General features: G+C 37.3%; 1 protein-coding gene across 1 annotated transcript; it reads left to right on the top strand.

The window, feature by feature from the left end:
• Positions 1–15,452: 15,452 nt before the first annotated feature.
• LOC145979606 (doublesex- and mab-3-related transcription factor 2-like) lies at positions 15,453–26,768 on the top strand. The gene is made up of 2 exons (XM_083112571.1): positions 15,453–15,673; positions 26,624–26,768. The coding sequence occupies exons 1-2, from the start codon at positions 15,465–15,467 to the stop codon at positions 26,766–26,768; spliced, it is 354 nt and encodes a 117-aa protein (XP_082968697.1). The 5' UTR covers positions 15,453–15,464.
• The last annotated feature ends 712 nt before the right edge of the window (positions 26,769–27,480 follow it).

The following is a 27,480-nucleotide window of genomic DNA, read 5'->3' as shown; positions in this document are numbered from 1 at the left end:
ACGTTGATAAGCGTATATTAAGTCAAAAGAAGACTACTCGTATTCTAGACAGAGTAATGAATGAAAACCTAAACTTATTTTCAATACTCTTTCAAAACACAGCATTACTCCCCATTTTTGTTTTTCAATTTATTCCAGGTTAATAACTTTATATTACGATAGTACTCCAGATACTAATACAATTCTGAATAACATCAAGTAAAAGGGCAGGTAGAGAAGGTGGAAGGAGGGGCCAAAAGATCGTGGAATGTCTGTGTCCGAGATTTATCTTGTAAACATAGTCTCAGCTCTATAGGTTGGAAAGATAAACGGACCGACGGATATGGCTTATTTTTATTATTTATTTTTTACATCAAAGGGTGTACAGAAGTGATTGTTATTAGGAAGTAGGAAAAGCATTGTAGGAAACATGGCAGTACAAATTGATAAGGAGTTGTTGGGAAAGTTATTAAGGAGTCCAAGTTATAAGCAAGACTAAGAGAAGGAGATAATTAGGGACAAATAATCTTGCATTATCCCACTCCGAACAGCTGAGAGCTAAAGAGGAGGAGAAAATACAGGAAATATGGAAATAAGTAATTTAGCGATTTTAGTGTTTACAGGGAACCACGACAAGATTTTACCACATGATTATTTGCACGGGTTGCGAAATCATTAGAATGTTATGGAAATTTCGGATATGTCTTTGTTGAGAAAATTCTTGTTGTTTCCCTCAGGCATTCTACAGGTGGTTGGATTGGATTTTTTTACGTCCGTTTGAAGATTATTTCCAATGCTTTTTTTATTTCTTTATTTCTTATTTAAGGAGAATACTATTCCTTGGATTGGAATAACGAAATACTGAGGCTGATATAGAATAATTTCAAATGAAGGAAGGGCACTAAGTTCTGTATAATAGTCGAACGAGGACACTTTGTTCTATGAGGGTGCTCTCCGATGGTACAGAGGTAGCGTCGTCGCCTTGTAATCAAGGGGTCCCGGGTTCGATACCCGGTGAAGGCACATTGTGATTTGAATCCCACTTTAAACTGTGGATCCAGTCCTGATTAGCCTTTCTGTAAATGAGATGAAGAAATGTTGTAGCTGTTCTTTTTATTCTGTAAATTTAGCCTTCAAGTTTATGAGCAAAATACATGTAGTATCTACTGTCTACATTTTCACTCGTTACTAAACACATTTCACAAAGTAGTTTTATCGAACTTCAAAGGGAAGCTGACAGCAATATCAGGGTGACGGGAGCTTGTTTACGGCCAGGGTGTATTCCGAGACTATTTTTCGCCGTTCCCCACTGACAGAAGTTTCGCTTTGAACAATGGACACCGTTGCTTCAGGGGGCAAACACCAAACATAGGGCGAGGTTGACCTGCAGTAGCGGTTACGTGCCATAAATCCAGGCCTAAAGTAGGAATGAAAGTTGATGCAAGGGAGGGGCAATAAAAATTCTGTAATTTGGTTTGCTTGCTGACAGGAAGTTTTGCACGACAAGCTGAAAAGGAAAACGGCAGACTTTGAATGAAAGAGGGATAGTGAACACAACTTCTTTGTATTATTCGCCGACACACAAGCTTCCATTTCGAAGGTGAGGCTATCAGCAGCGAAGTTATTAGAGGGTTGGAAGCAGTGACGACGCCAGAGGGGGGCAGGGGGACGCCCCAGGTCAGACACTTCGCCCCCCCTCACCCGAGCCCCCCAACTGAAGTTAATTAAATATCGAATAATAAGAGAGTTCATTTATAAGAGTATGACGATTTTCACCTTTTCAAAGTGGTGTATTCTGCATGATATCATTTTCCTGCTTATAATACCAACTTGATTAACAAATATTAATTTTTTTCGTCCAAGATTCGAGCGCCGACCTGGGCATAGGTGATTTCTCATTCATTTATGTCCGGTAATAGCCGAGATTAACCTAAGCTTTAACCAGACTTAAGAATTGGGAAAAAGTGTTGAATGTGGATGGTTTTAAAACATCACGAATATTTTCAGGACCACAAGACATCATCTGTAGTACGGGCAAATTATTCTAATCGTGGTTGTTAGTGACAACGCTAATTATTAAAAGACATTCAAAGTTGATTCAAGATTTGGTTAGTTGGTTGATTGATTTGGTGTTTTAAGTCCACTTTATACACAGTAAGGCTAATCGGGACTGGACTTATAGTTTAAAGTGCCTCCACTGGGCATCGAACCCAGGACCAAAGGTGATCGAAGAAAACCCGACACTACATGTCAGTTGTTGTGGATTCATCGCGGTTTCTTACTATTCACGGACTTGAATTTCGAGATGATGAGTCTGAGGAAACCTTAACAAAGGGAATTTCTTCGATACTCTTGAAGCTAATGAGGGGATATTATTTGGAAATGTATTGAACGTGAACATTAAAATGCAAATTACACTTAAAATTCGATTCAAAACATATCGCGGGCAGGTAAAAGAACGCTTATTAGGATTTGCCACTCTTCAATCATTAGATGCAGGTTCGCTCTTTCTCGTACATATCAAAATCGAAGAACTTTCATCCCACGAACTCCATAGGTGCCTGTAATTGGGTAGCACAGACATGCGTTGGAGTGGTAGAGTAAGAGTAAGTAATGCAGGGTCAGAATATTTCTTGAATTATGAGATAACTGTAACCTTTGATTTTTTATCCTCTGATAACATTTCCCTGAAAGGTGAAACACAAATTTTGACCAAAACTCTTCAGCGTTACGAAGATGGTTGTCCTTAAAATCTTTAAAAAGGCTTGCTCGAAACAGGATGCTGGATGCAAACTGCCTCATTTGGCTGTTCTTGCCATTGAGAAGAAATGTCAAGTCCTGGACGTACCAAAGGTGGGCAATATGTTCTCCAAAGCACACAGAGCAGAATTCTCCTACAGGAGAATTGCACTTCACTAAGTGCCTCACATTGTTTCTAATACTTAAGAAGATTCATTTCTTCAAACGTCACGTTTATTTTGCAAGAAAATTAAACTCTTCGAAGCATTATTTTTATCATTTATATTATTATCTTATAACTTAAATATTTAGGTATATCAGTAGTTTCATCTCAAGAAAGACGATGAATTATAAAATTATGAATGTCTTTCAATACTGAAATAGGCCACTAGAGACAACGCAACTTACCAATAAAAAAAATAATGTCTTTATTAAAACGAATCATGTGGAGATAAACTCGTAATCAAGAAGTAAATTTAGGCAGCAAACGTCCACTCTAAATAAAAGACAAACACAAAACACCATACATGAATATAATAATAATTATAATAATAATAATTATTATTATTATAAGTATTATTATATAAGTATATATATGTGTAGTGTTTTCGGGCGTTTTAATGTGACTGCCCCCTTACAATATTTTGTTGCCAGCCTTCCCTCCACCAGTCATATTTCCCTGGCGCCGTCACTGGTTGGAAGTAAATTTATTAGGACGAGGAAAGTAACATTAGCTGTTGACAGTGTTGCACCAAAGGACGTGATATGTGCTACTGTTTGTATAAATGATAGGAAATTTAAGCAAAAATTTATAATTGTTGAGACTTGAGAGTTGTTTCCTTCATTTGATCGTAGGAAGAGGTTTTCTGAGACAGAGTGGGATTATTTTCCACATACATGGGAAAGGGTGGTTGTTTAAAGATAGAGACGTATTTTGCACATTTTTTAAAAGTTCAGATAAAACGAGAATTTAGCCTTACTGTTATGAAAAGAAATAACGCAGTACAAGGAAATAATAACTTCACATTTCTCGCACCTGGTGGGATGCAACACAAGAGTATTGCATGAAGTCTATGAACGAGGATGAAGAGGGATATGTGAAATTTGACTTACCTGCGGGTGAATTAGTGGATTCTAATATTCTTAAGGTTGATATTGTTTTTTTTAGTTTTTTTTAAGTCCACTTGATTCACAAATAGGCTAAATCGCGAACCGACCTACAGTTTAAAGTGCGACCCGATCCACTTTGTGCCTCCATTAGGTATCGAACGGGAGGGACCCTTGATTACAAGACCTCGACGTTATTACTACGACATCGGGGAGGCACCCAATTTACACAAATATGTTGATTCCAATAACACGTTATATGCATAATCTGATAATGATGCACTTTCGGTGCATCTAAACATATTTTTTTCAACTATAGCATGTCTAAAAGAATCATTGACGTTGGGATTTTTATAACTTCAGGAGGCACGGCTCTGTAAATGTGCGATATAAAATAAATGCAGGTTTGCCTTCCATACGTGGTGATTTTGTCACGGTTCTTCGCTTCGTAAAACATACTTTTGCAGGAACGGCTTCTTGCATCCTCCTGGGGCCTTGCTCTAGCTAAACAAAAAATATATTTGTTTAGCATAATCGAGGGTTACATATTCCTGCCGAACTTACTAGAAAACAAAGATTCTATTGGGATCATACTGCTTTGAATGAATATTTATGTACGCTACGCTACTACTTATAATAATGAGCATAAAATATTAATCAGGAACTTTATTTTTCGTCAACTGGATGTAACATATTTTTTTGTTATTCAGCAAATATTCAATTCATCACCTTTTTTTACATTAATTTTCTTGCCAGGACAGCTGTTTTTATGCAGATTTTGACGATCTTAACTACACGTAAGCTAGATATTAGCTAATATTCGTGCTGTTATATTACTATTCTTCTACCATCTTTGTAACATTTCATGCAATAACAATAATAGAATTGATTATTTTACATATTCAAGTGAATAGACCTATGAATTATATTAATGTATTAATTTAAACATTTGCTTAATTGTTGTCGTTAATGTTGTTATTATATTTTTTTCTGAAACACTTGGCTCGGACACCCTCCCCCGACATATATTTCTAGATGCGTGCCTGCCGAAGGATAAATTAGATCAAGCGGTGGTGGTACCGGACTTAGAGGCTAAAGGGAAAACAAAGAAGTATGTGCGTCATAAGCTGAGCATAAGAAACAGCACAATATAACAAAGAAACACTTTTTGAAACTTATGTCATAGAAGATGTTTAACAATATTAAGAACAATAAATGCTTTCTATTTGTAATATACTAAGTATTGAAATTTTAAATAGTATTTTGTGTTCGTACAACATATTTAAAAACTTTTTTGTTGCTCCCAAGCGAAAAGCTTAGAATTTAAAGAAAAAATGTACAAGTTCGACATTCAGAAAGAAAGAAGGTCTATTGGAAAACATTTCAAGACTTCCAAAAGGTATAGCAGTAATGAAAAAGAGCACTCACTTATACCGTGTTTGTTACAACCTGTCCCGCTTCCCACGCTAGCTGATTGCTGGCTTTTCTAGCATAAACCAAGCGGTGTTGCTGCTGAAGACCGCCTGAACTCCGTGCTGGGGAAAGCCAAAGCCAGGCAGCAAATTAAAGTACGCAACGTGACAACAGCGTCTACGTAAGCTCCTCTCTTCTGGCTTCCATTCGCTCCTCGCTGCTCAGCAGACGACTTTTTTTCTCGTTTCTCATTGGCACCAAAACTGTCGAGCGATCGCTAGCGCGGGAAACGGGACAGGTTCTAACAAACTCGGTATAAATGTACGATGGATAGACAGTTGTATGAAGCGAGAAAAACCACAAGGTAGATTTCATAAGATACCTAGCAATCAGTAACCAACAAACTGCATTTTTAATATTAATATCCTCATGATTAACGAACCTTATATATTCTCACCACGCAATGGGTAAAATATTTGGAGCTTTATACCATTTTCCGGAAAAATATTTCGTGTTTCTGCTACTTTTGGCTTTTGTTGGCATGATATCCCGGATCACTTTTACGAGACGAGACGAGACAAAACGAGACGGGACGAGACGAGACGAGACAGAACCCTTCGAGACGGGACACGAGACGGGACAAACGAATATTTTCGAGACGAGACACGAGACGAGACAGCATTTTCACGAGACGGGACGGGACAGACCAAAGTCTCGTCTCGTCTCGTCTCGTGGGCAACACTAATTTTGATTTCAATAACACGTTAACGTGTATAAACTGCAAATGATGCACCCTTTAGTGTGTCAAAATACACATTGGAATGTATTAAAGGGTACTTTTATGAGATGAAGTTCCGTGTGATGCACTAAAATGCATCGGAAGATCAGACAAGATCATTTCGAAGATAACAAACTTTCACTTTTAATGCATCAATTGACACAGCTAAATGTGTAATTTTCTTATCTTCGAAATGATCTTGCATGAACTTCCAAATTGATGCATTTTAGTTTATCACACGGATAAATCTCATATCATCTCATAAAAATACCCTGTAATACATTCCAATGTGTATTTTGACCCACTAAAAGGTGCATCATTTGCAGTTTATGCACGTTAACGTGTTATTGAAATCAAAATGTATGTGTCAATTGACACGTTTTGGGTTCTGTGTGTACTTTGGCTAAGTGGTACTATTCCATCATGCACATACGTACCAGAAACCTCGTCTTGTAATCAAGGGGTCTCGGGTTTGATAACCGGCGGATGCACGTTACACAGTGGTTTGGATACCATTTTAAACTGTAGGTCCAGTCCCGATTAGCCTATCTGTGCATAAAGTGGACTTAAAATATCAAGTCGAAATTTAATTTAAAAACTTACAAGAAACCTGTTTCATTTAGAATTAACCGAAAGGAATAATCAAAAGTCATATTGATTTCGGAACTTACTAATTGCTTTCGTAAAAAAAAAAAAGTTTAAGTCCACTTTACGTTCGCGTGTGCTAATTGGGACGGGACGTATAGTTTAAAATGGCGTCTGAATCATTGCGCAATGTACAGTCAGCTGCAATAAAAATGGGATACCTACATCCTGAAATTCTCGCTTCCGTGCAAGGCGTTGCGTGTGTTGCCTAAATCTATTGCGATAAGTGGATTTTAATAGTAAATTCTCAATGGCAAATTCTACCACCGCCGTAGGGTTAGGCAACACACATAACGCCTTGGGAGCTAGTATTTCAGGTTGTAGGTATCCCATTTTTATTGACGGTGACTGTACCTTTACCGGTATGGAAATGGACCCGGGGCACCTTCATTACAAGGCAACTGATTGCTTTTAGTCTTACTGGATGAGGGAGGAGCCCCCCTTTTGGATAGTTGCATTCACCCCCCGGTTGCAATTTCTATTATAAAATTATGTATAAACCTGAAAACGGTATTTTTGAGTGTGTATGCACACAAAACCCAAAACGTGTCAATTTACACATAAGTGTTGATTCCAATAACACATTGACGTGCATAAACTTCACATGATGCACTTTTTGGAGTGTCGAAATACACACAGGAATGCAAAAAACAGGTAATTTTATCAGCCGGTGTTTCGTGTGATGCACTGGGTATGCATCAATTGGGAAGATTACACAAGATCATTCAAAGATAAAAAAAAAAAGCTTTTAATGCATCAATTAACGCAGTTAAATGTGTGATTTTTTTTCAATGTTTTTGTCTGATTTTCCCAGTTGACACATTTTTAGTGCATCGCACGCAGACCCGTAGCCAGAATTTTATTTCGGGGAGGGGGCTCATCCCTTATCAGCACGGGCGTCGCCAGAAATATTTGTAGAGGGGGTCAGGTCATAGATAAAATTTGATTAGTACAAATAATAATGACAATAATAATTATTGTTGTTTTTCAATAATTACTATTATAAGTTATTAAAAACATACGAATTTCAATCCAAATTTATTGTTATTATTACATAATTGGAGAGACTTTGCTACTCGACCCACCGTATCAGTGAATATCCAACACAATTGTTGTCCGTTATTTTTCTTATATTTTGTACAGTTAGTGTACTGAAAATCATAGATATTGTATTTTGTTACTAACTTTTACACAATCGTTCAAAAAAGTGTTTAACAGTTGGTTGTAAATTTTACTCATAAAGTTTATATTCTGTGACCTCTCACAAACAAAACTATAAGTTTTGGAAGCTGTGGATCCATTTACTCTTCGGATTAAATGGTAGAATTTAAAAATATCACTTGAGTCCTCTTTTATTATACAGTAAACCATTTTCTATGTAATGCAGTTTTTATTGTGGTTATAACTTAATTTTTGTTATTAACAATAAAAATAACATTTAAATTAGATATTTGTAGGATATCGGGGAGGGGCGGCTTCAGTCCCCTTAGCCCTCCCCCTGGCTGCGTGCCTGAGTTACATCATGTGCAGTTTATGCACATTAATTTGTTTTTGGAGTCAACATTTATGTGTCAATTGACACGTTTTGGGTTCTGTGTGTGGGGTGGGGGTTGGGAGTAATCTACCGTTGAAATAAAATACGTAGGAGATAGTTTTTTCCACGTGAGCACAGGCGCATTCATGACGTCACCTCACTGTGCTGTGGCAGGAATGAGAAGTAAACATGTCAAAACAAAAGACACACACTCATACATGAAATGTATACAGGTCTATACAGCATTGAGACATCCGAGAGAAAAAAAATGAATATTAGAATGCAAAGAGAAGGCTAATGATTATATACGTATAAATTGCAGTTGTGTGCACCAAAATATATTTTTTAAAAAGGAATTCATCACTTTTACATTAATTATAGTTAACTAAACAGTACTACCCTTTGTCATTTTATTTATAGTTGTTGGACGGCAGTGAAAATTGACTGTCATAAACCGAAATTTTTCAATCAACATTTTACAGTGTAGAAGATCCTATACATCGGGGATGAGAATAGATTTTTCTTCCCCTGCACCGAATTCGCCCTCACCTATTGGTATTTGACAACACTATGTTTTTCAAGGGGTACCGGGTTTGATACCCGGTGGAGGCACATAGTGGTTCGGAAGCAGTAGGCCCAATCCTGATGAACCTATATGTGTGCATATTGTGGACTTAAAAACTTAAACAAACAAATCGCTTCGAGTATATACATACTTGTTGAATTGGAGTTTTAAGTCCACTTTGTGCACAGTAAGGCTAATCAGGACTGGACCTACAGTTTAAAGTAGGATCCGATCCTCTATGTGCCTCCGTCGGATATCGATCCCGGAGTATACATGTGTTTGACATGTTGGGAACGGTCTTGCACCTTTAATTCCACGTAAATACACCACTGCATTCAGGGATGGAAATGGGGGTTGTTTGGCGGTTTGTGTGGTTATAATTAGGGCTCGAATTTTGATGATCTTGCGTCTTCCGGGTAATCCAAAAATGCCATACTTACTTGTTTGCGACCAATTAAGGCTTTCACGGTGAATTTGTTGGCGCAGTTTTGGTCCAATAAGGCATTTTTTGACATTTGAGGTGATTCTCCTTCATTTTTTTACTTCTGAAGTTTAAATAGTTTTATATTTAATGACTTATTAAAATGTTGATTTTTCCTGTGCCAGTTGATGCTGATCGCAGCTTTTCTATGTGTGAAAGTGTGCTGGATGACAATCGTCGGTCACATCTTTTTGAAAATTGCAGAAAATCTTAGTAACACACTGCAGCTCAAAGTTAAAAACACTGAACTCGGATGGTGGGCGTAGATGCAACTATAATTTTATCTGCAGTGGTAATCGAAAGGATAATTTTCATTCATAAATTATATATGTGTGTATATATATATATATATATATATATATATATATATATATATATATATATATATATATATATATATATATATATATATAGGACACTACATTTTAGGTCATAAATTTTGAGTTCGAAAGGAGAAAAATATTTTAGGATTTTTTTTTTCAGTTCTTTTGGTCAGTGTTCAAAATCTTTTAGACCATAAAATGTTTTTGGTAATTTATTAGTCAACAAAAATCCTAACCCTAGTTATAATCCCATTTGGTCCAGCGTAATAACATAAATGCAAACATCTGGACACTATAAACGTTGTTTATATATTAGGAAAACACGAAAGACGGCAAACTAAAACACTTTAGAAGTAACGTTTCAACCCTATATCAGACTAAGAACCAAAGTAAAAAAATCTATAGTTTTTAATTTTTACTTTGGTTCTTAATTTGAGAAAGACCCTGATATAGGGTTGAAGCCAATGGTGGATCTATAGCGGGAGGGACACGTGCCCCTCCCAAAATGAATAACTAAATTTATAATAAGTATTGACATCATTATATTACAACGATCATTATATGTTCGAGCAATCCATTCCAGATAGTAAAAGAATAAAGCAAAGCTATCACAAATACGTTAATCTGGACTAGAGTTACTAGACATTTACGTCAAGGCCCTGGTTTCGTTTCCATGGGGAGTTACATTACAAAGTGGTTCGGATTTCACATTGAATGTCCAGTCCCGTTTACTTTATCTCACCACAAATTGAACCTAAAACGAACCCTTGTAACTGTCTTGATGTGAATACACCCCCACAAACACCGCACACGTATATATTTATGCTGTGTTTAATATGTCAAAAAAATCTGCACATTATATTAATTTAAGTGTTACATCTTATGTGCTTATAGCATAATTTTGTTCCGCCTATGGCTGAAACCTTACTTGTAAAGTGTTTTAGTTCATAATGAATACTGCCTTGGTCAACATATCTAGTGTTTTTATACGAACAGATGGCAAAATATAGAGCTGACTAGTAAAAAAAGGCATTACCAGGGTTAGACAAATCCAGGGCGCCTTGTCGATTGAAAATTTTCACCCAGTGCCTGAAATTTCAAATTCAATTTTTTTTTTTTCAAATATCTTGAGTTCGCGTGTGGAAATTTCCATTACTTTTTTTCATAAAAATAAGCAGTACAACGTTTTTAATGTTTGTATGTCTTGTGTATCACGCGTATCATTATATCAGAAAAATAAGCATGTAGCTATCACAATTTCTTGCATAGTTGCTAGCCGAATCTTAAAATCTTCAGCACTGTGGTAGAGTTGGTCATATGTGAGAATGTATTGCATAGTTATTCATGCTGTTACCGGTAGAGCCTTCTCCGGCGCAGGAATTAATTACTTTTTATCCAAACTTGTATTAATTATTAAATTAAATGTTTTAAGAAAATATTTCACAATGTGTAGCTTTGCCTCAGTTGGATTCATGGCGTTCTTAGCCTGTACTTATTTGAAAAAAAGATCTTTCGAAGGATAATAAAACACATTGGTAACAGTTCGTTATATCGGAGACACATTTCTTCATTTTTACAGAAGAAACTACTTACGGAAATGAGTTTCTCCAAGCTTTCCAACGTTTGTGGAGGTATTTTCTTTCATCGTGGAATCTATTTGACCGGCAAATCATATATTTTTCAAGAGAAATATCCCACCGACGCACAAAGGACATGCTTCCCGTACGTGAACTGCATGCTCCGCACGTTCGATGACGTAACCACTGTCAGTGTTTCAAACTTTTTTTTTTTACTATGCTTGCCTAACCCAACCAAACCTAACCTAACCTTATGGAAATGGTTCGTGGGGCTATCCGTGAATGGTCCGTGAGGCTATCCGTGAATGGTTCGTGGGACTATCCGTGAATGGCTCGTGGGGCTAATCGTCAGCTACCGTGCATAATGGTTCGTGGAGCTATCCGTGAATAGTTCATGGGACTCTCTGTGAATGGTTCGTGGGGCTATCCGTCAGCTACCCGTGCATAATGTATAATTTCCACCGGTGACGTACAGGATAGTAGGTATTTTTCGGTGAGAAGGTTGAAACACTGCATACCCAAAACGTGAGTCAAGATGTGCCCGCTATATTGTGTGTTCCGGAAGCGAAGAAAGGAATATAAAAAAGTCACTCTGTATCAGTGGCGATTTCTCTGGGTGTGTAAGTCGTGTGTCAACGGCCAAAGGAAAATGAAATAAAGAAGAAAGTATCTGTACTTTTATAAATTACGATTTTGAGCGCCCGGTAGTTTTCGAACGCGGCGCAGCGCGCAGTGGTTGTCAGGCAGGCAGATCGGTCCGTGACGGGCAGGGCGTTGCGAGGAAATCCAACGTCTTACCATGCGCACCCTGCCACCCACCAGCATGGTTACCTTCTCAAGGCTTTGTATTTGTTCCCAACGATTTGGCTTTCATTCACCCCGCGTTCCGCGTTGTTTTGCTCCTGATTGTTGTGCATTATTTTTTAAACGTGTGGTGTGAAGTGATGTGATTATTTTAAGATGGAGAATAGTGAAAGTGTTGTGCAAAAGTATTTAAATAATTTATTTTCTTCGCTTTCGTATTCAGAGAAGAAACAAGTGATTGACAATGGTCGACCATGTTCGAATCTCACGATGTCAACATGTGTTAAAGGAAAAAGTTGTGTTGGAAAAGGTTTTGAGAGACATTTTCGAAAAGAACTCTATGAAATTTCAGACTGGCTTTGCGGGTGTGATGTGGCGAATAAATTTTACTGTTGGACATGTTTATTATTCTAGACTAAAAAAGGTGTTGGGAATTATTAAGGGTATGCGGATTTGAATCATCTCAATCCTGCAGTGAGAAAACACAGCGAGTCTGAATTGCATCTTTATAATAAAGTTTCTTTAAATTTAGTAGTTTTGTTGCCACCCCTACTAGAATTGACGTTCTTTTGGATACTCCACGAAAAGCTGAAATAGAGCTACACAATGAAAAAGTAAAAGAGAACAGGGAAATATTAAAGAGGTTGATTAACGCCGTCTGCTATTTAGCAAAGCAAGAACTGCCATTCCGAGGCCATGAGGAAAATGCAGCATCTCTCAATAAGGGCAATTACATGGAATTCCTTATTGCAAGTGCCGAGTTTGATCCCTCATTAAAATAACATTTATTAAATTCTAGTTTTTCGCGGTACTTCGGCAGGCATTCAAAATGATTTAATAAATTCAGTTTCGGATGTTCTGAGAGATGAAATCTACAATGAAATTTAAAACACAGACTTTGTTGCTATCATGGTCGATGAAACATCAGACATTAGCAAAAAATCTCAGGTCTCAACAGTGTTACGTTTTTTCTCGGCCTCACAGAAAAAAAGTCATTGAAAGATTTCTTGGATTTCATGACATGAGCGCCGATAAAACTGCAGGAGCTCTTTTTAGTCACGTGACTGAAATAATGGATAAATATAAGTGTGGGGATAAATTAATTGCCCAGACATACGATGAGTATTCTGTAATGAGTGGTCATTTGAATGGCCTTTAAAGTAAAGTTTTGGAAAATTATCCGAAAGCTTTTTATACGCATTGTTATGTTCATGTAATGAACTTGGTGCTGCAACAATCGTTAGAATGTAACAAAGAGCTTAAGGTGTTCTTTTGTGGTCTTAAATCACTTAAACCTCATTCTCCAAAGAGGTTACACGAACTTTCTGCTTTCATGTCCAGAAAGCTCCCGTCATTAGCTCCTACCAGATGAAATTTTACCTCTAGGCTAGTGTGGACAGTCAATGACAACAGAGAAGCACTGCTTATGTTTTTTGAACATGTTAGTGAAAGTGGAGACTTCGATCATTTGACTGCAATAACTCCAGAGGATTTTCTAGCTTCTTGAAGGACTTCGACAATATATTTTTAAAAAAGGCTTTATCCAACTTGCTTGCCTTTTCAGACGTATTATTCAGTATATTGCAGTCTAAAAATGTTGATATTTTGTATTGCAGTAATAAAATAACTGAATTTCAACAACAGCTGAAAAAGGAAAGTGAGAATTTCGAAACACTATGTAATTCTATAACTGGTGCAGTAGAAGAGGAAGAGATTGTTGAAATGAAAAGGAGGCGACTGAACAACGAATCACAGAAACACAACTGCCGGAGGGTTTACTTTGAAATCATTGATAATATCAGCAACCAGATAACAATTAGATTCGCATCATTTGAAAAATTGCAATATTTCGATTTACTAAATCCCACAAAACCTGAATAAAACTTGAATAAAAGAGAAAACTTTCCTCACCATCTCGTACATAAATTGTAGGACATTTATGGCAGTGTGTTTAATTTAACCAAACTGCAGAAGAATGAACTTTATGTTTGATATGCTTCCACTGAAGGATCAGAGAAAACACCAATTGAGATTGTAAATCATCACGAATCTAGTGGGTGAGTTTACATAAATACATAAATTAGCAGTGTTGATCGCAACAATTCCTTCCACGGCGTCATCTGTCGAGAGATCGTTCTCAACCTCAGAACCGGATGACGAATTTAAGTCTTATCTCCATCCAGAAAGAATTACTTTCTAAGCTGCGAGAAGGGGATAAATCCAAATTTTATGAGGCGGTGATCAGCGCATTTCTCTCTAAAGAAAGAAGAATAGACTGGAATTCAAGTAACTAAGTAATGAGCAGTTGATTTTTCAAATTTTACTTTTTGGAAGGATAAATGAAGGGTAAGGGGAAAAACCGGGAATGTGCATTTTAGCGATTTTTCAATGAACGGGTCATTCTTATGTCCACGGTGTTTTTATATGGGTGATAGGTAGGAGTTCCACCAACCCCTCTGGTTGCAAACTCGTGCTTTAAAAATTAATTGTATGGCAAAGTATTGAACATATTAAATGTCTCCTTAACCTTCAAATATATTAATACTTTAAATGAAGTATTTACTTCATTTAAAATAATTTATGTAATTTAATGTTTTTCTAAATATTTATAAATTTACACCAAAAAGGTACGGAGAACATTTGTAATATTGGTTCACAGAAATGAGAGGGGGAGGGGTTAACATTCCTTCTTTGCCAACGCCTGAAGTTCAGGGTCAGGAGACGCCACTGCTCTGTATGTGAAAAATTGTGTTTGTTTTCATGTAAAAAGCATAATGGCACTTTCAACTATGTTCCGCAATACACAATTGGTAAGTACGAACCATGCGAAACACAAAATATCCGATTTAAATGTGTCTCCGATATAACGAACTGTTACCAACACATTTTTTCACTAATTTCAATCAAAGTTATCCTTATTTGTGTTACTAAAACTTATGTTTGTTTTACATTTGAGTCACACTGCCATCTAGTGTACGCTGCAGGAAATATAAGCTTTTGTGTTTTATTCACATTGGAATTCGTTCCACTGTATTTCGGTTTTATTTAATTTTGTCACTATTGTTTATGTTTAATAAGGATCTCTGTTGTTATATTAAATGGTTGTGTATATTGTTTTATTTTATTTTTTTAAAAAAAATACATCTAATCACGCTAGGTATCACATGCATCAAGCTTACGTCCAGCATGGCATATCAAGCTTGCTTTGACAAGCTATAAGGAAGCTATCGTAAGCTTGCCACAAGCTTATGTGCTATCTGGGTAGCACCTGGGGATAGGGGGTTGGCTATTGAATTAGTTTTAATTTTGTCTACCCCTGGCCAAACCCCCCATTACGGTCACATCTTCCCTTTCAAAAATCCTTGGTGCGCCACTCACTTCATTCCTATTCCGTAACAATCTCTCAATATTGATAGGATCTTAATCTCTACAATGCAATGTACAAACAATGAACATAATTGATCTCAGTACCATGGTTTTCCCTTGCCTTCTTCCAGAAGAACGATGGCCACCAAGGCCATGGCTACCAGTGAGAACAAGAAGTCAGGGGAGAAGCAGAGCAGGAGGCTCCTGAGGACCCCAAAGTGCGCCCGCTGCAGGAACCACGGGGTCATCTCGTGCCTGAAGGGACACAAGAAGCTCTGCAGGTGGAGGGAGTGTCAGTGCCCCAACTGCCTCCTGGTCGTCGAGAGGCAAAGAGTTATGGCTGCACAGGTGGCACTGAGAAGGTAGGTCTTCTTCAGTAGCATCAATAGAGACATGGGTAGACGCTGTATATTACGTATAAATAGAACAAGACATTGAATGACCTAAAAATTGCTAAAGAAAAATGCATGCATGATCTGAAAGTAGTAAAATATGACGCAGTGTATTAAATAATTGACCAATATTTTTTTTAGAACATTTCCCTATTACTTAATTCCTTAACATCAAAAGTTAACAATGTTTACTGAAGAGACGATGTAAAACTCAGTGATTCCTGGACATTTTATCAATAACATTGAATGTAGAAAAATTGAAAATTAAGAAATCACATGTCATATTTCTAATAGTAGTAGTAGGGTCATGGGCGTATATATAGCTCACGTAAGGGGTTTCAACTTTTGGTTCAATTAGGGTTCCTATATTTCATAAGTGAAAATGCGGGACCGGTAGCTTGTTAGGGAGCGGGGGGGGGGAGGGGGCTGGACCAGATAAAGTTGTATGTATGTATGTACAACATAATTGTAATTTACTTGAAAACTGCGGATTGAACAGATAGGCACCCAAGCACTGACTCCTTGTAGTAAGCAGGTTACTATACAATGGAAGAGAATCGTAACTGAAATTCAGCACTGCTAGGAGATGGCGGCGCCATCGTGAACTCAAAGATGTTTGCAGTACCGTCTGCGTTAACTCTTGTATTATGGAGAGGGAGTGGTTCAATGTAGAGTTAGATTGTTTTGTAAAATGAGCATTTTAAAATTACGTCCACGCATTTAAATATAAAAAAAAGTTCAGGAAAGTATAGTCTTATCTTAATCATTTCTTCTTTCCCACCCGATTCCAGGACATTTGTGCATCCCGAAGAAACTATTCGGAACACGGACAAATGATACCATTCCTGGATTGTCCATGAAAATCCGGGACGTATAATGTCCCTAGGTCCCTATGATCTGGCTATCAAAATCCACTCTGCCACCATACGAAAGGTCACACATTTATTAAATTAAGTCTATCTACGAACTTCTAACTTTTCTACATAAAATGAGCAGAAAATGCTTTTGAAAAAGCTAATCCCAGTTTCTCTTTAAAAAAGAATTACAATGTTAGAATTAGTATTTTCCTCCTTGCTACAAAATTGAAAATAACATCATCGGTGTTATTTTAATATCCGTATGTATGTGTACGTACACTTAACAGTGCAGGGTCCATTAGTCGAGGATCTCCCGTTGAATTGCGAGGATATTATTTCAACCTCCTTAATGTTAAACACATCCCCTCGGGTGTTGAAGATCAAACTGGTAGTGTAGCCAAGATCACCAACAATTTGTGCATATTTGAGTACAAGAGCTTGTCACAATTTTCTACTGCTAACAATGCAGACCTTGGACATGTATTTTCAATTACTGTTTGCCACATTCAGATTTGAAAATGTACAAAATATCAACCAGGCCATCCAACATTTTGACACACTGTTCCAATGAATGAGTCATAGGCATTTCATATTGGAATAAGTTGTAATTTTTCAATGTGTTGACTGTGTTCAGAGAAACTTGGGTTCATTTCTACTACAAAATGGTCCAGAAATGGACAACAGTAAAGTCTCTACTATTAGTGTATACGACTTCAGAAGTCAATGAGTATTGATACTTTTCTGTCCATCTTGTGTCAAACAACTTGAGAACGTTACAGAACTTCCCTAGCTATCTTGCACTGCATTTTTTTACAATCAAATTACTTCGAGAAGATTGATTGATTTATTTGCATTATTTTACTTCGCTTTTTGTGCCACTTTTGGCTAATTTCTGAAGATCGGGATAAGTAATGACATGATGAAATTGATGAATGGACACCCACAAACGCCCATGCCCATTCCGGGTTTCGAACCTGGGACCCACGATGTGCTAACCATGTGGGGCTGATCCTTTGAGAATACTCGAGGGGGGGGGGAATTATAACTGATTTGACAGTCTCAATATCGCAGAAATTCCACAGAAATGGGCAAAAGCCAGGGTTAAAATATGTGCTGAACAATGTACGAAAATTGCTTTTCGACACTTCTCTGAAATTATCTATCTATCTCACCCCTTAATTCTACCACCCATTACATCAGCACCATCATATTCTTCACCAACTATTTTTTTTTTAAATCCACATTCACTCAACCCAGAGAGGGTAGAAGTACTAATAGCTGAAGCTAACCCAGATGCAGTTACAATCTCCAATAGGGACAAGTTTCCCATTCCGATCTAAAGTTTGGAAAATGGTTTATCGACTTTCGACAGTTGGGAAATTTCAAATTTTCAAAGAATTAGAACCTAAGGAATACTTAAATCTTGATTGGTAACAAACCATATCGGGAACTTCTAATGAAATTATAATGTTCGTGCTATAAGTTCACAAGCAGCTGCTTCGGGCAGAAATTACATGTGACATTATATAATTTGTGAAATGTCAGGAGTTTTCTGAGTATTTTCCAGAGAAATTCCGAAATTATCAGGAAATTGCAGACATTTGCTTTGTAGTCCCATCTGGTGTGTACATAAAAACCAGTACCACGGACATAATGAAACCATGGTTTGTGTGGCTTGAATTCAGCAAATGATATTTATGATTCTCGAACTGTTACAAGTTCATGCGACACCAATGAAACATTCATTCAAAATTTTCTCCTTTACTCTAGGGCAGGGGCGGCGCCAGAAATTTTCGACCGGGTGGGCAGAAGCTCCATATTGATAGATTAGGGTGGGCAGTATAAATGTAAGACCATGATATATAGTATATATGTGTATGTAAGACGTATGTATCCCCCTCTCTCTTACACTCCCGACTTTCCTCTTACTTCTTTTCCTTTTCTTTTTCTTGTTTTCCTCTTTATCATTTTCTAATCTATTGTCGCATCTTGTTCCATTTCCTTTCGCTTTGTCTCTGATGGACAGAATTATTTCAAGGAAGTGTTTACCCATGCACAGCCATACATTCTAATCACATTCTTTCATGCATGTTAATACAGTGAAATAAATGTGAATTAGGTTTAAGCTTGTGTTGCAAATACAAGGCACATACTTGATTTTATGTATTCGGCGACAATGATAGATAGTGCAACGGTAGATAATAGTGAAGTTTCTCGTCATTTAAATGCATGTTCCTGAGCATAGTATTTTCATCGTATGAGTTTTTGACTGAAAGAGTTTTCTTACTCCTTGGGGGCCACTTTTCTTAGCTTACAAGGTTTGTACAACTGAGAAATCTATCTGAATGTTTGTTGCAGCGGCGATTGGGTGCCAACATTTGAGAGGCAAGGACAATATACTTTTTCTTGGTAGAAAAGGCTTAGCATAAAAAGGCCATAGTGTGGGGGGCAAAAAGTGGCAACATTTGGCGAGGGAACTGCATCCCCCACTTCCCGGTCCTCCTAATCACCGCCACTGAATGTTTGGGTTAAAATGAACGTCATATTAGGAATGATTTAAAACACACACGGAAATCAAATTCTTTGTTCATTGTCCATGAAGTATTCCTAGGCTAATGAAAGGCTATTTTGACAGAATATCACTCACAAACAGGTAAGATCGAAAAATCTGTTCAGAATTGAAGAGATTATTAGCTAAGTTGCTATTCGTTTTCTGAACTCTCATGTTACTAATGCGGCAGAAGCAACACACGTATGGTTGGTTACATGAACATATTTTTTGAGGTAACAAAATGATTTAGGACACAAGGAATTCATCGAAGTTGATCAGCGTGCCAGTAATTCATATATTTTTCATAATGACTTGGGTTGCATGGCGTGACCATTTCGAACACACTAGAATGTCAACCTCTATCCTGTGCAGCACACCCTGGAAACTTGATTTTTCAGGCAACGAGTCCCTGGTGCTTGGAACCACTGTCCAAGTAATAATTTAAGAGGGTTTGTATTTTGAGTGTCAGCTTGTGTTTGTTTTCGCCCCTTCGTTACTTTCATCTAATCACCATTCAACCTTATCGTCGTCATTATCAAAATTAGCAGAAAAATGATTTTAACCTTTAAACAGTGAATGGGTCATATATGACCCATGGTGCCGATTACAACATTCACGTGCTTTTAGGACCTTCATACATAAATGTGAGGTTGTAAACGCTGACAGATGTTGAGACAAGACATTGAAATGTCATGTGGAAGAAAACCCACCCCCTCCCTCGCTTTCTCTAATATGCAAATTAGCTATTTTTAGCCAAAATGCAAATTGTACATATTGCGTCATATTTCAGCTTGTATGAGAACTAGAACTTGAAACATGTTTCACTTTGTTGCAAAAGGTCTACTCTTTGAAAACAATGCAAATGTTTGCGCCCTTTTTCCAAAATAACTGGAGAAGAGGGGGCGAACGCCAGATTTTTTTTTCATTGAAATTTGGGGACTTGGCCCCTCCCAACCCAGGTTTTCTCAGTTGGGCTTTCTGAATTGTACACGGTCGCGTGCTCCGATGTTTTTGCTTTCTAACAAAAGCTATCCGAAGTAGATTGCTCAAATAGTCTCCGAGATATACTAATTTATTCTCTAATATGCAAATTAGCCATTTTTGCCAAAATGCAGGATTGTACATATTGCTTCATACTATTTCAGTCTGTATGAGGGCTAGAGACTTGAAAGAAGTTTCCCTTTGTTGCAAAAAGTCTATTCTTTGAAAACAATGCAAAAGTTTGCGCACTTTTCCAAAATAACGGGAGAGGAGGGGGCAAACGTCAGATTTTTTCATTGAAATTTGGGGACTTGGCCCCTCTCAACCCCGTTTTTCTCACTTGGGCTTTCTAAATTGTACACGGTCGCGTGCTCCGATGTTTTTGTTTTCAAACAAAAGTTATCCGAAGTAGATTGCTCAAATAGTCTCCGAGATATAACATTTTTCTGAAATAAGTGTAAAAATTTAAAAATCGCGAGCAAAGGCCACGGCGAGAGAGGGGTTACTTTCGAAAATCGGCTCGGCTGTTTAAAGGTTAAATATAACAAATCAACCACAACTTACTCTTCCAAAAATGGAGTTGAATTAGTTCATACCTCTTAGAAAGTTGAGATGGTAGTTTCAATTGCACAGCGTTTCATTAGTGGATCAAGTCAAGGCAGCTAATTCCGTGAACAATGATGTTGTTTTCCGAAAGTCTCAAATATTTGTCTCAGGCAATCACCCTCCTAAAATGGACGCATCTTCTATGGTGATAAAATGCCACGTTTGGTGCGAGTTCTTTCTGTATATTTTTCCCCAAAGGCATAACGCTGTCGCATTATATTGAAGACGTCCCGTGTTCGACTCCACCCTCCTCTGGTGGAAGCACAATGCACACTGGTTCCACGTTAAACTGTAGGTTTAGTCCCGATTAGCCTATCTGAGCATGAAAGTGGATTTAAAAACAAACTAATAAAATCGTCTTCTGGATACTTCGTGACATAACTTTTTTTCTTTACTTCAGCTGCATATACAGATTCTGTTGACATTTTCGGCTGATTCATGTGGCAAAATTTATGTATGGAACGAGGATTTCTAAATAGGATAAGCCACTCATTAGCAATTGAATAATTCTGTAGCTTTTTCCATACATAACTGGTTTATTAAAATTTATTCAGTATTGTAGTGATTATTGTGATTCCTTCTTATTAGTAAAATGAATATAAAGTTGATATTTCGCATACCATATTGATATTTGAAGATAACAAGTATATAAAAATTGTAATGAAATAAAAAAAGGGACACTTCTGGAATTTTAATGCAGAGCTAATTAAAACTATATTATACTCTCTCGCATAATTTAACCCGAAGGTTTATGGCTTCAGCAAAAGAAGCCTTCCATCTGTCCCTATTCGGGGCAAGATGAATCCAATCTTTTCGATCCTTGCCGATTTCTTTTAGGTCCATCTCAACATTATCCCTCCATCCTCGTCTTGGCCTTCCTACTGATCTCTTACCATCAGGTTTCCCAACAAGAATCCTGTAACCTATTTTTTCCTCAGCCATTCATGTCATATGGCCTGCCCATCTAAGTCTTCTTGATTAAATTATTCTAATAATAATAATAATAATAATTAAAAAGTCAAAATAATGTATTGTGTTGCCGGAGGAAGTAACGCTAAGATGATGATTTTATTTGTTTATTTAGAGATTATTTTAACCATACCCAGGCCGGCGTATGTGGAGGCCCGGAGCTGCAGTCCTCAAGTTCACCCTAAATTCTGATCTAATCTTGATCATACCCTGCATAATTTTGAGCCTCCTACGCCTGCTAACTGCTTTTAATCATGGAAGTATTCATTTGATCACAGTTTTTGTTTCAATAGCTCTAGTATTTACTTTCACTTTCTAATGACAAAATTGGCTTTTTATGGGTTGATATGTGAATATTTCTAGCATAGATAATATTCACAAGTAAAATATAATTGTTATTAACACCAGAATACACTTATTTATCGAATTATTCATATATCTCCAAGTATATGTACTTATTGAATTTGATTGGGTGGGCAATCGGGTGGGCACAGGAATTTTTGGGTGGGCGCTTGCCCACCCGTGCCCACCCCTGGCGCCGTCCCTGCTCTAGGGAGAAGATCGGTATTAGTATACAATGATAAGCCCGTAATATTTGGAAGGCGCGCTCCTTTCTTTGCACAATAATCAACATGTGAATTGCCTGTAATATTAATATGTGCTTTAACCCAAGTATAAATCATGATTTCGAACATTCTTGTGCATTTCGGTAACCAAAGTATTTTTTGAAATAATGCTGGATATTCTACTCTCTTTCCTGTTTCCATAGAAACTGATATATAATTATATTCGGTGATTTCTCTGAACGTGAAATATTTAACTTTCTGCAAGTTATATTCAACAAATGTTGTCTTTTTAAGAAAAAAATAGTCGGGAATATACATTATATTACAACAATACATTATCGAACAAATATCGTTTCCTGAAACTGAAAAAGAAACTAGGAAAGTTATATGAGACCAGTACAATGCATCAGCTCTTGAAACGATTATTTCTCATTGAAATTCAGAAAGTACGCAAGAAATCAGGTATTTGAAAATGAGTAGTGATTATTTTACAAATTATAATTAACAGTATTGATTTCGTCAAGAAACATGTTAAAATGATTATGTAATGGTGAAATTAGTATAAAAGCAGTTTCTGTGCATGGAAAGCACATTTCATAGTACTTATTTTCCCTGTTCTTTTAGGGTGACACACTGCAAATGTCTTACCATGTAGTATATGCATTACAATTATTACAGCATGCATAGAATCGTAAGTAAAACAGAACTGTAAAAATGACGCATGTTCTTTATAATATTTATAAAAAGGCGAGATGAAGTAGACTTATTATTTTATAATTGATATATTTCAAAGTACAACTAAAACAATTAAATCAAGAACAACATGTTTTTTAAAACAGAGAATCATGTATCTAAATTTCCTTACAATGATTATTATAATGCATTTTGCGCCAAACAGAATAATTTAATACTGTAATGTTCAGGTTACCTCATCATTAACTAGGTTTAAAATCTTATGTATCCTAGTTTTATGATAATTTGTGTCTCTTCTTTTAGATTAAATGTGTTTTAATTTCATGTCAAAAGTTATATCTGCCATATTATCATGCAAAAACTACTGTAAGAAAGCTCTGTAAGCTGTTTTTAAACTCTTATATAAAAGTACACCTTAATTCAAATTACATTTACACTTTCAAAGTTCTACAAATCTTAAAACTGTCAAATGTTTCATATCCATAGACAATCAATGTGGGAACTGTCACGCAACGTGTCCAAAACGTCTTTTACAGAACAGTGACTGAATTTGCCTTGTAGAACTCCGTTACTCAAAATATCTTTTCCACCTGGGTTAGTAGTTACTTTCCGTTAAATGTTAAGAGATTGCCTGTTAACCTTTACTCTGCCGAGGGGATCGTCAGAAAGTAACCCCTGTTTCGCCTAGGCCTTTGGCGCGAATTTTAAATTCGTACACTTATTTGACATAAAATGTTATAACTCGTAGACTATTTGACCAATCTACTTCGGGTAACTTTTGTTTTGTATCAAAAACATCAGGGCATGCAACCGTGTAGAAAAAAGCACCAAAGCTAATAAGAGCGGTTGGGTGGGCCGCGGCTCCCAACTTTCAATGAAAAAATCATAAAAATGGGGAGTTTGTTTTACATATTCGATAATGTAATGCACCCAGGAACATGAAATGACTACCATTCCGTTGAGAAAGAAAAACATTTTTTGAAAATAAGGCTAAAGTTTGCGTCCCCTTCCAAAAATAGCGGGGGAAGAGGGGGCAAACTCCCCATTTTTATGATTTTTTCATTGAAAGTTGGGGGCCGCGGCCCACCCAACCCCTCTTATTGACTTTGGCGTTTTGATTTCTACACGGTTGCATGCCCTGATGTTTTAGCTGAAAAACAAAAGTTACCCGAAGTAGATTGGTCAAATAGTCTACCAGTTATAACATTTTTTGTCAAATAAGAGTACGAATTTAAAATTCGCGCCAACTTCCATACGTAACTTTGGACTTGGGGGAGGGGGAGGGGGGTGCATCCACATGACGTGCCAAAGCTTCGTTTAACCTACTGTAAGTGTTTCCGACTGAACAGAAAAGTATCAAGATAATAAAAAAAACAGGAATTTTGTAATCAGCTACATGGTCAATTTTGAGCCAAATTACGAGTAGCACCTTATATTCGATGGTCGAAAAATCGACCAAAATACGAGTAAAGGTTAATTTGCAGAAAGGAACGCAAGGTTTTTTTGGGGGCGGGGGACGCTGTGCTGTGGCTAAAATAGGAAGTAACCACGATGTAGGTAACCGCTTGTAATAGACACAATTTTAGCCTTGCGTTTTTCGCATTTTAAGGGAGGTGAAATCTATACATTTTCTCTCATCTCAAAAAAAGCCAAAGGATGAGATGAATAAGAAGAAAATTCTAATTTTACACAAAAAATATTTTTTCCGCAGGTCATGAGGTAGTTCATTGGTCGAGCACTATCGAGTCACTACTTGCATAGATGATTCTTGGTATATTTCGAATCTAAGCAATTTTTTTGCAAGAAAAGCACGAATATGCTCTTCAATTTTCCTTGTATGTTTATTCATGGCAATAGCCGAATAGATTACAAAAATTAAATTTTAACATTTCGCAAAATTCGCGTGGGAATTTTTCAGCATACCCCCCCACCCCCCAAAAAGACCTCTGGCACCCAGACGGACAACTAGCGCAATCCTCTCTCGGACCAGTACCCAGGGAAGGGACCATGCCCCCCTCCCCTTTGATCTATGAAATATTTAAATGTGAACCAATAAGAAGCTACGAAAGTAACACCGACGATTTTTCAAATTCGTAAATATTTCGATTTTGTCCTTGCAAAAATGAATGTGTTTGTTGTGGAGAGAGGCAGGCTTCAGAACCTTGCAGTCTGCAAGTTTTAGTTGTATAACCAGATGCTCCGATTTAGTCGGGACAGTCCATTCCAATGTATATGATTTTGTTCCTATTGTATTTTATTGTACTTTCTTGATCAATTTCTTTGTAATCTGAATTTAATTTTAATTTTTATTTTTTATCTGTTCTATTGTATGAGATTTTATTACATTTGTATTTTATTGTACTTTCTTGTTCATTTTCTTTGTAATCTTGAATTTTATTTTATTTTTATTTTAATCTGTACTTTTTGGGGTTAGGTGGTAGACCAGCAACCGCTGAACCTCGCCCGGCAATAAAGTCAATTCAACTCAATTCAATTTTAATCCCTGTCCCGACGTTATCGAAACAATCGTGATGCGAAAAAGTATTTTCTTGTTAACTCACATTTATACATGTTCTATATCACAATATTAATTGCTAATACCTATAATTTAATTTATAAATACATTATTTTCTAAACATAGAATTATCATGGCTGTTGTTCAATGGCGCTGGTGTAAGAAAATTAAAGGGCATTTGAAAACATTGTTAATTTGCGGTGTTATCGGTGATCGGCGAGTTGAGTTTTTCCCGTTACTTTGGATCATAATATTGCAACTCTACAATTGTACTTTTAGCTGCAATATCACCATACCATTGGTGCTCACACCTAATACTCAAACAGAATTTCGCCAACCACCGTTGCGCTGCGATGCCAGGGGTCCCGGTTCCTTCTAGGTTCCGGACATGGTTGTTCTTTGTGTGTGTGTTTCTTTATCAATTTCATCATATAATCACTCATCCTGATTGTCGCCACTAGACAAACTTGACCGAAAATAACCTAATTCAATTAACCCCATAGCAATTCGGATTTTCCTCTTTGTTCCACATTTTCGGATCTGGCCCCCTCCTAAAGAAATCCTTGGTACGGGCCTGTCGTCTGTGGTGTTGCGTGTTGTTCCGTGTCTTGTTTATAAGGTATGGTGGGTGTCTCTAACCAACCGTAACTTTTATTAAAGGCGTGTTCTAAGATACCCGATAAGACCCCATAACATTCATTTTAGTTAAGGTACGAACAGTAAAACCGCGTTAATTCGGACTAATGGGGGGGATCAGTTGACCGGTTAAACGAAAGTCCGGATTAACTGAAATAACCTAAAAGAGAAATAGAAAGTGCATTAAAACTCGGTTTATAAAAACAAAACACGATTATTATGGTGTATTTAAAGGGCATAGGCCTATATACACTATACAGTACAGTGCAAGCTCTGCGGGAAACAGAATTTCATCAGTGGTTGACTGCCTTTTCTTTGGGAAGTTCTCTTGTTGACTTCTAACCACATTTAAAATCTTGCATTCTGCTTTTTTTTTTTGCCTTTTGGCTGTCCGGCTTATCGGGATCCGGATTAACGAGGTTTTACTGTATTTGCAAATGGCCCCTGTACTGAAGCATCCATAACAATTTTATTAATGGAATGAAATGTACAAAAGTGAAGTTTTCTTTTACCCTGTTGATAACAATGGTTTGTTCCTGCTTCCAGGCAACAGTCGAATGAAGATGGACGAGACAGCAGGTCACGTGTTCAATCAGCAGAAGCTCTATTGGCTCAGAAGAGGCTGTATCAGAAGCACTTGCGGAGTTTACAACAGAGTACCTTAGCTCGTGATATATTACAAGGTGAGTAGAGAATACTAGACATATACTCTGTCCTGGGAATCTGTGGAGCAATGCTGCGCATAACGGTAGAGAGGAGGTAAAAGCGACTGGGCGGAGCGAAGCAGTATACGCGCTGCTGCTAACAGCTAGTAGCTGCAGCCAGATTTTCCTCCTCATGCACACCCTTTCCCTCTCACGAATTCTTTGTTTGAGCTCTCTCGAGTCACTATATCCTGACTCAGTTATCTCTGGAGCAAGGCCGCGCATAGCAGCAGAGAAGGGGAGAAATCGAGTGAACAGAGCGAAGCAGTACACGCTGCTAGGAAGGCTGGTAACTGCAGTCGCTTTTCCCCCTCCACGTTCCTTTTCGTGTTCATTGGTGGAGCCGTCTCTCGTCACTACTTGCGCAGAGACTTGTTTCCGTTCACCTGCTCCAGAGATAACTGAGACAGAGTGTACTTGCGCAGAGGACTTATCTTCATTCGTTTGCTCCAGAGATTCCCGGGATAGAGTATAGATTGTGTGGATTATGTATCGTCGCAGACACATCGAAAGAAAAGCATGCTACATCGCCAGGGGTTCCGGGTTCGAATCCAGCATGAACATGGTTGTCCTTTGTGAGTGTCCCTTCTTCAATTTCATCATATCATTACTCATCCTCATATTCGCAATTAGCCAACAGTGGCAGAAGAGCGAAGTAAAATAAACCAAATCGAACAAGAAATCAAATCTTGTATGTAT

Source organism: Lepisma saccharinum, chromosome 26, assembly GCF_977018435.1.
Source record: "Lepisma saccharinum chromosome 26, izLepSacc3.1, whole genome shotgun sequence".
Lineage (NCBI taxonomy): Eukaryota > Metazoa > Arthropoda > Insecta > Zygentoma > Lepismatidae > Lepisma > Lepisma saccharinum.
Note: the sequence above shows the minus strand (reverse complement) of the source record. Positions and strands in the feature narration are given on the sequence as shown.